At 45.4% G+C, this 13,788-nt stretch overlaps 4 protein-coding genes across 9 annotated transcripts; 2 read left to right on the top strand and 2 right to left on the bottom strand.

Moving 5' to 3' along the window:
* The first annotated feature begins 46 nt into the window (after nucleotides 1-46).
* LOC6528534 lies at nucleotides 47-905 on the top strand. Of its 2 annotated transcripts, XM_015198486.3 has the most exons (2): nucleotides 47-131; nucleotides 210-905. In XM_015198486.3, the coding sequence occupies exons 1-2, from the start codon at nucleotides 88-90 to the stop codon at nucleotides 700-702; spliced, it is 537 nt and encodes a 178-aa protein (XP_015053972.1). In that variant the 5' UTR covers nucleotides 47-87; the 3' UTR covers nucleotides 703-905. The 2 variants fall into 2 exon arrangements, with proteins under 2 accessions (XP_015053972.1, XP_002089580.1); XM_002089544.4 differs by having other exon boundaries at nucleotides 96-905.
* Nucleotides 784-9,511, bottom strand: LOC6528535 (arfGAP with SH3 domain, ANK repeat and PH domain-containing protein). Of its 5 annotated transcripts, none has more exons than XM_039370565.2 (13): nucleotides 8,832-9,510; nucleotides 6,045-6,117; nucleotides 5,824-5,969; nucleotides 5,414-5,754; nucleotides 4,916-5,358; nucleotides 4,391-4,826; nucleotides 3,848-4,328; nucleotides 3,666-3,785; nucleotides 2,768-3,521; nucleotides 2,633-2,709; nucleotides 2,479-2,526; nucleotides 2,030-2,215; nucleotides 784-1,967 (listed from the first exon to the last, which is right to left on the bottom strand). In XM_039370565.2, the coding sequence occupies exons 1-13, from the start codon at nucleotides 8,958-8,960 to the stop codon at nucleotides 1,770-1,772; spliced, it is 3,432 nt and encodes a 1,143-aa protein (XP_039226499.1). In that variant the 5' UTR covers nucleotides 8,961-9,510; the 3' UTR covers nucleotides 784-1,769. The 5 variants fall into 5 exon arrangements, with proteins under 5 accessions (XP_039226499.1, XP_039226498.1, XP_015054328.1 ...); XM_039370564.2 differs by having other exon boundaries at nucleotides 2,768-3,605; XM_015198842.3 differs by lacking the exon at nucleotides 2,479-2,526 and having other exon boundaries at nucleotides 8,832-9,509.
* Nucleotides 9,512-9,586: 75 nt separating this feature from the next.
* On the top strand, nucleotides 9,587-11,595 carry LOC6528536 (nuclear pore complex protein Nup50). Its single transcript, XM_002089546.4, has 3 exons — nucleotides 9,587-9,911; nucleotides 9,968-11,091; nucleotides 11,145-11,595. Exons 1-3 carry the CDS (start codon nucleotides 9,686-9,688, stop codon nucleotides 11,481-11,483), a joined length of 1,689 nt encoding a protein of 562 aa, XP_002089582.1. The 5' UTR covers nucleotides 9,587-9,685; the 3' UTR covers nucleotides 11,484-11,595.
* LOC6528537 (coilin) lies at nucleotides 11,519-13,777 on the bottom strand. Its single transcript, XM_002089547.4, has 5 exons — nucleotides 13,580-13,777; nucleotides 13,439-13,524; nucleotides 12,077-13,383; nucleotides 11,809-12,015; nucleotides 11,519-11,747 (listed from the first exon to the last, which is right to left on the bottom strand). The coding sequence occupies exons 1-5, from the start codon at nucleotides 13,712-13,714 to the stop codon at nucleotides 11,608-11,610; spliced, it is 1,875 nt and encodes a 624-aa protein (XP_002089583.1). The 5' UTR covers nucleotides 13,715-13,777; the 3' UTR covers nucleotides 11,519-11,607.
* Nucleotides 13,778-13,788: the final 11 nt, after the last annotated feature.

Consider the following 13,788-nt stretch of genomic DNA (forward strand, 5'->3'; position numbering starts at 1 on the left):
CGGGCGAATCAAAACATCGATTGGCTGCTTGTAATCGATATCAGTGCTTATCGATACTGGTGTAAATCAGGTTAACATTGCCTATCGATGTTAGAACGACGCATTGTTTTTTCCTCAAAAGTAATTAGGAAGTAAATATTTATCAATTAAAGAAAACGTGTAATACCTACCTATTAAATACATTGCTTCCTTTTCCAAAAAACGTGTAGCTTAATAAACCCATATAAAATGAAAACAAAAGCTGAGGAAGAGCCTTCTTTGAGAAATGCAAAACGTAAAATAAAGGGGGAGAATTTTCCAGCGAGAAGGATACCCGCAAACGTCTTGAAACGCACGCTTGAAATCGCCACCAGTCCCGAAGATGGCTTTTGGCTGAACCAAAACCCATCTTGTGCTCCTCCGGCCAGCTATGAGTTTTACTTCAGCGTTAGACGATCCACTGCGTACGAAAAACTACGACTGGCCCGGAATTGCTTAATGCAGCGGGACTACAAGAATTTGGCTAAAATACTGGCCTCCAATCATTTGGGAGACACTCTGCTCCAAAGGGCCTCCTTCCAAACATTCACTGAATATTCCAAGGTTCTTCAAAAGTGCCCAAAATTCTACACAAAAATGGAGCAGTTGCGAGTGGAACCGACGCCTCCGAAAAGCCCCACAGTTGAGGAGGAAGCATTTGACGAATCATTAGATCTGTCCTAGTTTGTATCATCTACCCTTTACCCATTAGTCCTCCCAACAAATCAGACCGATTATTGTTTTTGGTAAAAACACAACCTTATATATGTGTATATATGTAATAAGCGTTATGTTCTTCCTTTTATTTGACTTACATATAATATCAATATATTTTAAGGTTTTGCTAAATAAATACTGAAACGTGTATACAAAATGAGTAAAAAGAATAAGGTGTGTGGTGTCTTAATAAATCATTATATACACTTTGAATTTTCAAATTAATCATATGTGATAAACAAATCTCGTTAATTGATATCTCGCAGTTTGTAATTTTTAGATACGTTTATACATATTGGGTACGTAATTGGTAACAACTTCTAGGTACAAAGGGCTTTTGCTTTCCTTTTTGCAGAATATGCTTGTATTTCTTTTTAAAAGCATTGGTGGCTTTCAAATTTTGTCCGCAATATGGATAGTTTGGGCTTAGGTTTGGTTAAATTGATATTTCTTTCAACGTTGTTTTATAAACTCTTTGTCAAACCATTAACAACAGATTTAGAATACTTGAGTACGAGTGTAAGTCAAGAGCCCGATCAGAGCGGGGCCTTTGTGGATATCGCTAGTATCTGTTTATGGCAGCATAAAGTACAAGCATACAATACATAATTATATCTCCTGACAATTCTTCTGACATTGAGTAATTTTTGCGCACAGCGTTTTAGGCTAAGATAAAGTTAAAAGTAGTTATGGTACGAATTACAGCATTTGCAGGACATATTCAGTTATTAAAGCGCTAACCTTGGGAAGGAAGCCAACGGGAAATGCACAGCAAGATCTCTACTTAAAGGCTTTGATTGAAATACAAGTGTAAATGAGTAGTTGGCTTCTAAGCTAAGAGAAACTTACTTGAGACGTTTACATGTTTAGTCTTAGGCAAATTAATAGTCACACGCTTTGTGATAAAATAGTCGTAATAAATAAAAACTTTTTTTATATATCATTAGAGTTTAAAAGACGCATACAAACATCTATATATATATCTATATACAATCACGCGCAGCCACACACAATCAGCACAAACAGGGGGTTTATTAATCAGGCAGCATATGCACGAAACTGACAGGAAACATGCCCTTCCTCGCCGGCTGTCCTTCAATAATGCCCTCCATCCAATTCTCGTCGTCGGTGCGTTCGTTCAGCACGATCAAAATTTCACCTTCCTTGAACTCCAGCTCATCATCGTTGTCCGCCACGCAATCGTAGAGAGCTCGGCACCGCCGCTGACCATTCTGGAAAGAGGGATATGGATTTGTCTTTAATAAGACCAAGGATAGTACATCAAAACCCTTACATAGTGGAACTTTCCGCCTAGCCCAGTCCCACCAGTTTTCGATGGATTGTCCGGCGATGAGTTGAGGCGGTCGTTGTCGCTCGAGGACACATTCGACTCGGCTGAGTGATCCAGACCGCCACCAGAGCTGTCCATATCCGTATGCCAGGACTCGTAGTCGGGGAAATTGGCCGACTGGTTAACCAGCTGAAAGATTTCAAGGGACAAAAATAAGCAAGGTAAATTTTACAATGGCATAAAATGCAACAACAACTGGAACATAGAAAATTTTATATTGGATATAATTTGTGGGTATGGGCGTAAAAGGTTAGAGCTTTTGAGAGATGCACAAAGCGAGACAATTAGTAGAGAAACGACAACTGCAACAGCAAGAACAACAATAAAATTGCGTAGTTCGCTTGTCAAACATTGTATGAAAGTGCAAATGAGCGTTGGTGCTTGCCATTTACCGTCTCCTCGCTGGACTGGAATCTCAATTGATTGATGTGTTGCTTGCGCTGCAAATTGTTTTCCGAGTGCGGATTAGATCAAATACAAATAAAGGTTTGGGTGTTGATCTACAGGACATTTTCGTAACCTACGCAACTTTTTTAGAGGACTTACCTTACGGGGAGGCGCCACTGGACCCTCGTCCATGGAACTGATGCTCTCGTTCGACTGTCCGTTTGATATTTCACGCTCTGTCGGTCAGAATAATATTAAAAACACTGCCATTTAAATAGCTGTTATTATAATCACCTGATGGCGGTCCTGGCGGAGGAATCTTTGGCCTTGCTAACGCCGATTTGTCCACATGCTTCAGCGTGGGCAACTCACCGGTGGGCGGCAGAACAAGCTTGGCGCCCGCTAAATGGATATTCCTGTTCAGCGACTCACCGCTGGGTGAACGCTTGTGGCCGAATGTAGTCATGGCAGGCATAAGACTGTTGTTGCTCCCGTTTCCAGATCCTCCTGGATCTTGTGACACTCCATACCCGTATCCTCCTCCACCTCTAGGACTGCTTTCTACGCTCCGAAGGTGCGGCAACGTGCCATACGCCACGTCCAGGGACTGGTTCTTGTGATTGATGGCTCGAATGTCGCTGGCATCGAAGTTTTGTGAATGGCGTGGAGGATGAGGCAAAGTGCCGTAAAAAGAGCTGGACGAAGCACTGCCCAATGTTCCAGGTGGTGGAGCTGGGGCTGTACGCTTCTTTAGCGAATTCATGTTGGCTGTAGATGTTGATTTCCGAGCGCCAGTCACATGCCCACCCAGATCGCTTTGCATATTTAAGCTGTTTCTCGCCGCGCGAACGCTCTGACTGGAGACTGAACTGGGACTTGAACCACCATTCCCGGCGCCACCGCCTCCAACATTAGTAGCACTGCCCAGATACTGTCCTACGCTTATATGCTGTTTGGGGGAAGTCCCTGCAGAATGTGTATAGCTCGGCAGACCGGAGGGTAGAGTAAATTGCCGACTCGGACAATTGGCGATTGGACTAGAACTGGACTGTATTGAGTCGCATGTAGAGGAACGAGAGCGCAGAACGGGCGAGTCCCCGCCAGCAAAACTGGGGGGACGCGAACGGGATTTCTGCAAGCAAACCAACAGGGGATCAGCATAGAACTTAGCTAGTCGGAAAGTGCCACTTACGCGCTCATCGATGACTGTTTCATCGTCGCTGAAATCCGTGGAACCATCCTCGTTTGGCAAATTCCAGTCGGTGTTGATGTGGTCAAAAGCGCTCTTCTCCCTCTTAATGGCACATTCAATCTACAGTATAACAAATGCTGATTAATATTAATTTGAGTGTTTGTGTATGTTATGAAACTAACGAGCTCCCTGCAGCTATTGTGTCCCATTTCTTTGGCAATATCCAGCGCTGTTTTATTCTGTGAGTTCTTGAGCTCATAGTCCGCTCCTGAACGGAGCAGCAGCTTCATGCACTCTCTCCGATCGTGAAGAGCACACAAATGCAAAGCCGTATTCTTTCCCGTCACATCCAGAAGGCCGGCTGGGTTGGTAGCCTTGTTAAGACCTTTGGGCGGCATATTTTGAATGAGGAAGTCGACTATGTGCAGCGTGGATCCCATCTCGCGCAGCACGGCCAGATGAAGGGCCGTCTCTCCTGCATCAGAGCTGGGCAGACAGCAAGTGAGATCCGCTCCTTCTGCCCACACCTGGAGCAACTGACTCATGTCGGCATTGACCACTGCCTGCTCTAAATCGCACCGTAAGTCGTTGTCATCCGAGCAGGTGCGCATGACATAGCGCTTGGCAACATACTTGGCGCGAATAAAGTCGTAGCGCTCTTCCCTGCAAAAACATATTGAAACTAAGCACTTAAAAACAATTGCTTATATCCCAATAACACCTACATGCTGCTCTCGTGCTGGAGCTTGCACCTTCCCAGTTTCGCCTCCATAATGTCGTTCAGTGTGCTGTTGCCCATGGCACGTGCAATCAACAGGTTAGCCGTCGTCAAGTTGTCCAGCGTAAGACTCTGGATACGCGAGTGATGCACGCCCAGGTCGCGATGGACACCAGAGCACTGAATGCACACCAAAATGCCAAAGTTAAGGCTGATCCAGGTCACATCGTTTCGCGATCCACAGTCACAGCAGCGATCGTTTCCCGGCAGTAGCTGTACATATCGGATCACAGTCTTCTGCAACTCCACCAGGCTTGGACTCATCTGCGGATTGGCGTGCTGGAAGGCCTTGGTAAGTGCTTTCTCCTTGCAGTTCACCAGGACGGCCATCCATGCCTTCTGGTCGCCTTCATCCTCCGCCTGAAAGTGATACGGACGATTGTCTGTAAAAAGGAAAAGCCCAATGATCATTTCAGTATAAGTGATGAGAGAGAGAACTAAGTTTTTACAACACCTATGGAGCTTCACTTACAGCTGATAAGATCAAACCCGCGCTTGTCATCCGGCACCGGCTTAATCTGGCAGGTAAGCAGATTTACGCGTGTTGGCGGCTTGGACTCGTCGGCATGGAAGATGTCAAGAAAACCATCGCTGGTGACCCGGCATCGTCGTTTCTGCCACACGCGTCGCACCTTGCCCTCGCTCTTCTTGAATAGGTGGCCTTGCCGAGTGACGCCGTGATGTTTGTCACCTTGCAGCTGGTGGAGAGAGTAACCAGCTCCCCCACTTCGGCTCTCCGACGATGGCACATTGTCGACTCGCTCAAAGTCCGGAGTGCTGCGCAAAACTGTTCGCAGGTCAAGCAAACTGCGACGATCCTCGTCCTGCTTCTGCTTGATCTCATGTAGCTTCTCGCTGAGGTCGCCGATGTATGTGCCAAAGTGCTCGATCGTCTGTAGGCCGTCCTTAAAGTAGCTGTATAGATGATAGGATGTCAGTAATAATCTCTGGTCTATATTGATGTACTCACTTGCTTAATGCATGATAATACTCTATAAGGTGCTGCAACAGCTCGATTCCCGTTTTGGTCTTAATGTCTTTGTACTTCAGCAAATACTCGCAAGTCTGCAGCTGGTAAAGTCGACGCTCCTTTTCCATTTCTTCGGCCACCACAGCGGCGTCGATCTCTGTACGCACCATACCCGCCTCTTTGGCCTGTGCTTTCTTCTCCTTCTCAATCTTAATGAACTTTGCCTCGTAGTCCTTGGCCGCCTTGTCAAACGGCCGCTTCATGTCCCCCTTCACGCCCCTCAGTTCACTCTTCAGCATTGAGTCCACCGGAAACATCACAATGTTGTTGATGTTTTGCATCTGTTTTTTGTGGGTGAACAAATTATCAATTAGATAACCATGTAACAGTTACAAAACATTGATACCAACCAGAGTCTTCATCAGTGCGCTGAGCTCCTTGGTGACCACGCTGAATTTAAGAAATGCGGCGCCGATGTCCGGCTCATCCTGCTCAATGACCTTGCCGCCCAACCGCTCCAGAGCACGCACCATAAACATCTCATTGTCCACATGGGCTAAAAGATAAAAGCGAAAAGATTATTTGCAAGGAAATAACATAAATAGTATCATATCTCAGAGAATGTACTCACTGTTTCCAGAGTTGTGAATAGCCTTGACCGCTTTTTTCAACTTAGTTAGACCCTCCCGATCAAACTCCAATCTCTGAAAGAGGGAAATCCCATAGTTATTATAGTGAACAATTGAGCGTGAATGGTTCTTAAATTATTTGTACTCATTAAAGAATTTTTTTAAGACAATTTAGCGATAGGGTTTTGTTTCATTGAGAGGTTTTGATATAGAAAAATCGTTAAGTTTTAAGGCTGATCAATTTTATATATTGTTTTAATAAACGACCTGCACCTTTTGTGCCTTATAGAAACAAGCACAATGCATTCCCAAAGCTAGCCAAAGATGGGAAGAAACAATAAAGGAAACGCTTTGAACGGACGCCGAATGAACAATATTTCCAGATTGAAATCGCGTCAATATCGGCATTAGGTATTCAGTTCTCCTGTCGGTTGACCCACCACTTCGATATTCCCCATACTTTTTATGGCACCAGCTAATTGAAAATGTACGACAAGGTCACTTCTATTATTAAACTTAATAACCAAACCAGCCCCATTTCAAATGCAGTCGCATGCACCAATTAAAAAAGCAAGTAAATAAGATTCGATGCTATTTCCCTACTTTATACACACCCCCTTTTTTCAGCATAAATGTTTTATGTGGCAAAGTTTTTTATAAACCAAAACCGGAACCGCATAAACAATTATTTTAGTACATTTCCAAAGTCGAGTAGGAAAGAGTTCGTTCCCCCATTAACCCGTTGACTTTCCCCAATTGCTTTCAATTCGAATTACTGTATTCAAAATTCAATTAGCCGCCAAGGAGGGGCGCGGGATCCTGACTTGGCTGCGAATCACATCGGAATCGGTAAAGATCGGGTACATTCCAGCTGAAGCTGATATATGAGCTACCAGTCAACAACTGCCCAATAAATACTGCAGATTAGATTAAATGTTATGTGCTGAACAAAAGTTACAAGCGAATCGGCCAAGAACGAACTTCGGGGAAACCTGAATATTTGCGATTGCAATTCTATACTACGCGATAGTCGTTGAGTGGCAAACATCTAGGGACAAACGAACCCCTAGCAATCCGCCATCGGCTGGAGAAGATTAGTCATGAGCAGAGGTTGAGCAAATTGCTGGGAATGCAAACAACACGCCTAGAACGAAAACAAAAACCAGCTAACAATATTCGTCAACTTGTATTGCTCTTTGGACGAGTTGCCCAGCTAGTTAGCTGTTTTGATAACAAAAGATGCTAATTTATAATAAGTCAAAGCCCCAGAAGAAGGCTAAAACAGCAACACTTTGTTGTGGAAGCGGCCAAATGAATGGCACAGAGAGAAACTCTTGGACGAATCAAATTAAATTTCATTTTAGACAGTTTTACAGCTGCTCCAAATATAATAAACACGCAATGGGAGAGACTGGCTGAAAAAATGAAATAAAATTCATTTAACTGGCGGGGAATGGAGGTCACTGGGCTGCTTGGGCTACACCAAAAATCCATCAGCGAAATTAAATATTAAATGTTTGACGTGGATGTGGTTGTGGCGTCCAATAAGGCGGCGCAGAGTTCCGGGAAACGCTGGGCATGACGTGCCCAATAAATCGTCTAATTTTGTTTCGCCGGGTTCTGCATTAGCATGGGGAATTGGAGCATTTTGTGTATATTGCACAACCGGCCCACTCAAGGGTCTTTCGGATGACAGCATGGATGAATTTTCCACTTAGACGCTCTGCGTTTTCTGTGGGCGATATCCCCAACTGACTGACTGTCCCCGTACGGGAATAGCCACGGCTCTCGGCTCTCGGAATCGCTTCTCTTATCACACGCCTTTTTCCGGCCGTAAAATACTGTTAAATACTGTTTGTGTGCTTAGCTTTATCAGCGGGTGTATTATATCCGTGTACTTATATACACATGAAAGTGGAGGCGACATCACAGCTGCCTTGAGTAAATATAGAAATTGCAGCATGCTCATGTGGCACCCACTCCCACTTCGGCGCCCAGTTCCCTGCGCCCTTAGCTCCATCTGCACCAGAACGGTCGGGAATGCACTTTGTATTTTCATTATACTATTTTTGTGGAATCGCGGAAAACCACCTTGCGGGCAGAAAGAGAGAGCGATAGCCGGTCAGAGAGGGATCGCACTAAAATAACAGGCGGTGGCTCATTTTGGCGCCGCGCCAATTTACAAATCTTTTCGCTGCTCCCCCCGGAAAAAAATAATAATCATCGCCGTGTGGCAGGGGGCGTCGTCTGCCATGTTTGCTGCAGAATCGCACGGATATATAATATAGCCCAGCTCCTGTTTTCACTTTCACGCATTGATTAGATTCCATTAGAAACTATAGCGAGTTGACTTTAATTTGTAAAACAAAATAGAATAGAATTACTACTGATTATCTATTTATTAAAGATGTAATGTCCAGCCACTCTGTAGACCCCTTGTATAAATAAAATAAACAAGTAACGACGATAAGACATTCATTACATCCTTCAAACTTGATATTAGTTTTTCAACAACAAATCCAAATACTCATCGGTCAAATTCCATAAAATCATCAGTGACCCATATACATAATACTTTTTATATATAAACATACATAGAAAGAATGTGCTCAGCTCAAATGTGAAACTATAACTATGACTGGGTTTCCCGGAACACACCTGTAAACCTTCCAGATCGGCCACCTTGAACTAGGTATTGGTTTGGCTGCAGGTACAGGGACGGCTAGCTGGCTGGGCTACCTGCCTACCTAAGGAACATGGCTCAGGAATTCCCTGGACAACAGACTTACCTCTTCCAGGACGCCAATCGTGTGGCGGCAGTCGGGCATCCGGGAGGCGAAGGTGGAGGTGGTGGGCGAGCTGTAGTCGGAGCGCGTCTCCTCCACGAACTCGGACACGGCAATCAGGGATGGCGGCATTTTGCTGCTCAGGCTATTCCGATGTCCTGGTATATACAACGTATCTCTTACTCACACGCACACCGCACACACTCACGCACACACGCGAGTCGCACGCACACCAGCTCACGCCCAAGGCCGTGGCACGGGAGCAAAATGGGAGTGGGAGCGGGACGGCGAATAGCTAAGAAACCAGGATAACGCCTTTAAGCACTGTACGTGTCTCCGCGTCTTTGTTCACTCCCGAATTGTGTTGTTGCTCGTCGCACTTTCCCTGGCACTATATCCATATATCCACACACTGACGTTCTCATCATCCTCTTGCGATTTTGGTTTTTGCTTTTCGCTTTTCTGCGTTTTTGGTACTGTTAGTACTACTCGAGATGCACAATTAACTTTGGTTCTGGGTGAGGGAAGTGCGCAGTACCCGGAATCGCGGCAATCATGGCAGGATCAGGAACACACTCGGACTGGTACTGGGACTGGGACTCGCGGCACTGGACATTGTCGACCTAACTTTAGGCGTGATTTAATACTTTTGTTTTATTGCGATTTTGTGCTGCTGGCGTCTCGCTGTTGTTACCCTATCGATTAGGTATCGATAGCAGCCCTGCACCGCCGACTCATAACTGCGTCAGCCAATCGAGGGAGCGATTTATCGACCGGCAGCAACGCGGTGTGGATTTCATTTGGTTTTTGCATTTTCACTGACATTTGCTTTGAATTTCAATACAGAGTAGAACAAGATGGCTGGCAAGCGACAGGCCACCTCGAACCTGAACCATGACAACTGGGACCAGGAGGAGGAACCCGAGGAGCGCGGTACCTTCCGCACGGCCACAGAAGATGAGTTAAAGACACGCGTTATCAAGAAAGCGCGCCGCAAGATTGCCGGTGGATCGTCCGCCGCTGAAGAGGATGGCGCCGAAGAAAAGTCGGCAGAGCCGAAAAGCGTGTTCAGCGGATTCTCCGGTAAGCTATCGAACCCTTTGAGACCTGTGGGACTTGCTCACATCGATTGCTCTTAGGTTTCGGCAAGCCGGCTGCGAGCGCGGCCGCAGGCTCGCCTTTCTCCTTCCTGGCCAATCTGCCGGCTCCAGCCACGACCTCCTCCAGCGAGACAAAAAAGCCTGCATTCTCGTTCGGGCTCAACTCCAGCTCTACCGATAGGCCTGCCAACACTAGCATTTTCGGCTCCGCCAGTACCAGCACCAGCAGCACGGCTCCATCATCTTCTCCGGCAAAGGAATCAACAAGTACCATCGATGGCGCCAAGCCGACCACCTCCATATTTGGCAACATATCAGCTGCCAAGAAGGAGAGCAGCGAGGCCAAAATATCGCTAGCCAGCAGCAGTAGCACTAGCTTTACATCCACCATCGAGAGCACCGAGTACCGGGAAAGCGTTGCCGAGCTGAATCGGGCCATCATGAAATTCCTGCAGGAACACATGGACAAAACTCCCTACTGCATACTGACTCCAGTGTTTAAGAACTATGAGGAGCATCTAAAGGAACTGCAAGACGAGGAAAGCGCCAGAACGAACTCCACGAAGTCCAAACCGGCACAACCCCGTTTTGAAGAACCAGTTGCGACGGTGTCCAGTGCATCCTCGCCATCAAAACCGTCTGCTACGTTTTCGTTTGGCAAGCCCAGCGCCCCAATAGGCGCCAATGTGTCTCCATTTGCTAAAAAGCCCAACTGCACCATAACAAGTGGTGGGACAACCACCACGACCACAACACCACTGTTTTCCTTCGGCAGCACGGCAGCTTCCAATGCGCCCGTGCCGTCTTCCGCCAGTATCTTCACTTTGACAACAAAACACACTGGAGAAGCCAAAGCCGATGATGCCCCTAAGTCCAGCATTTTCAGTTTTGGAGCAAAGGATACTACCACCAAAAAGAATGAGCCTTACTTCTCCCCACCGAAGACCAATGGCTTTTCCTTTGGACTGAAAAGTAACAGCGACGACAAGCCAAGCACCTCCTTGTTTGCAGGTTTCGGAAAGGCGCCTGAAGGAGCAGAAGGCGGCACAAAGGGCTTTTCCTTCACCAACAGCGCCACGCCCTTCTCTATCGGCAACATTCAGCCACCAACAGAAGTAGCGGAGGAAGAAGAGGACACGCCCCCAAAAGTCGAGTTTAAACAGGTGAATTATAATAGAATTTGTTTTTCATTTGGAAGTTAACGTAACTTTAACAGGTCGTGGAGGATGACGCTGTATACTCCAAGCGGTGTAAGGTATTCATTAAGAAAGACAAGGACTTTGGCGATCGCGGCGTAGGCACATTGTACTTAAAACCCGTCAAGGGCTCAGAAAAGACCCAACTGCTAGTCCGCGCCGACACCAATCTAGGCAACATTCTGGTCAACCTTATTCTAAGCGAGGGTATACCTTGCCAGCGCATGGGTAAGAACAATGTGATGATGGTATGTGTGCCCACGCCAGAGGACTCCAAGGCTACATCGCTGTTGCTGCGCGTAAAGACCGGTGACGAAGCCGACGACTTGCTGAAGAAGATCAAGGAGCACATTAAGTAGAGGGTAGACAACTAACATGAATTCGTACATATAAATGTTGTTTAATCGTTTGTATTTTAAAAGCTATAAATTTACGAAGCCCTGGAAATAGAACTCAAGAATGTACACAAAATTATGATAATATTCAGTCAATTGTGGCAACAACGATTTTGGCTTCATTCATATCTTTAAGATGGATACTTAAAGTACGCACGTCTTCAAAAGACTCATCCATGCCACTCATATAATATTGAGTCATTATGCGTCCAATTTCGGGGGGATAAGCTACAAATTTAAAAAAAAAATGTCAGTTTCGGGTAAACAATTTAAATGGAATGTCCCTTACTTATTGTTTCCACTGTGACGATTTTTGTGCGCCGGTTCACGTAAGTGCAGTTCCCGGCGATAAAATCGGTTGTTCCTGAGTTTGCGTTTCCCTTAATCTTCAGCAGCTTAAATAGAACAGTATCGCCCCTGGTCGGCAGGCCCGTAAGCGGAGTTGCACTTCGCATTAGGTCCTTAATAATGTCTATAGACCGCCTATCTTCTACGACTAAAAATTTAAGTAATGCTTATAAGTATATCGACTTCCAATATAATGCATGTGACTTCACCTGGAACCGGCTCTATTTCCGAATCAGAGTCTGAAACGTCCATATTGGAGTCATCTACCACCATCACGTCGTCATCGGAATCGGATACTAGTTGTTCAGCACAAATGCGTACTGGCGGCAGCTTAACATCCTCAGAATCAACTTTAATTTTAATCAGAGATGCATTCGCGTCATGTGGCAGAATTGTTTCGGCTTTGGATGTTTCTTCCATAGTTGTGTTGTTCTGCAGAAGTAATTCGGAATCAGTAATTTCAAGTGGATTAGTTGCTTCAGCTTCGGACAAAAGAGTGGTCTCAGGTTCAGTCGAATTGTCTGGACAAGCGGATTCAACTCCAGTTGTAGTCTCCCGAAGAGTTTTTGATGTTTCAATTATGTCTTCCGAAATAGTAGCGTCTGCCTTCGTTGTATCTTTTGAAACTGTTTCTTTATCTTGAACATTTGGAGATTCTTTGTCGCGTACAGTGTCGGATTCGATCTCTAAAGTTGAATCTTTCCCATTGCTTGAGACTTGTTTAGCCGAGTCATCGATCTTAGCCTCCTTTTGCGGCAAAAAGCGTGCATTGATAGGCTTAAGTTTAATATTTTCCAAAATTTCTACTTCTTTTGTTCGAGTTGCAAATTGAAATATGCGCGGAACATTACAGGACATCTCCAAGAGAGGGGAGCGGAAGGAGATCAATGGGAGACTAGCAGAAATCTTAGGACCCTTCTCAATTTGATCCACAGCTTTTTGTTGAGCATTTTCTTGTTGCTCCTCTTGAGTTTTGTCTTCCTGCAGCGTTACAGCACCAGATTTTTCTGATAGAATGTTAGGTGCTTTCGTTTGATTCTTGCTTTCTGACACTTTACCTTCTTTGAGCGGACATTGAGAAATACTCTCAGGATCAGGTTCGTTCTCTTCCTGGTCAGTGCCGCCGGGCAATTTTGGCCGTTTTGTGCTTCTGGATAGTTTTTGAGTCTGAGGAAAAGATTCCTTGTTCTCTGCCACAATTGTCACTGACATGTTCGAAACTTCTGTCTTAGTTTCATGAGCCTTTGCAGTGCTCTTGTTTTTTAAACGCTTAGACTGCACCGAAGATTCAGGAGCCTCACCTTCCATCTCATCCGTTCTCACACAAGATGGTTCTGCCGCAATTTCGACCCAATCTGCGTTGTTGTGGTTCTTGGAGCGCTTTGATGGTCGAAGGGGAGTGGAAGCAGATAGGTGAACCTGTTCATCGGCGGATCGGTTCTTCCGCTTTTTGCTGCATTTTACAGGAGCAGGACTTAAAAAGGTTTCATTATCGCAACTGGCCAACCGAAAGGCTCTGCAAAAGACGAAATAGGCTCGAGAAGCTCGTAAAAAGGAATAAGCTTACCTACTTGAGCCCTTCGGCGGCCTTCAGCACTTTGATAGACTCCCTTGGGGGCAGAAAGCATCCATCTGTAGTAAGCAGACTAATATCCTTCTGTTGAAGTGCAATTTATTTAGAATTAGAAGTTACCGATTCTTAAAGATCTTGCCAAGCTGAAGAGGTTTTGTATGTGGTCCTGGAGGTCCTTGATGTTTTGCCATTCTGCATCTATAAAAACTAACGAATATCGACGTTCGTCCTTAAAAAAGTTAGATAAATCCACTTTCATGCTGGAGTGGCGCATGGTTCAATTAGTTTTCTTCTCATCAAAATGTTTTTAAAATGCGCCCACCTGGCTAGAGATGGTTATAATCGATT

This window comes from Drosophila yakuba, chromosome 2L, assembly GCF_016746365.2.
Source record: "Drosophila yakuba strain Tai18E2 chromosome 2L, Prin_Dyak_Tai18E2_2.1, whole genome shotgun sequence".
Classification (NCBI taxonomy): Eukaryota; Metazoa; Arthropoda; class Insecta; order Diptera; family Drosophilidae; genus Drosophila; species Drosophila yakuba.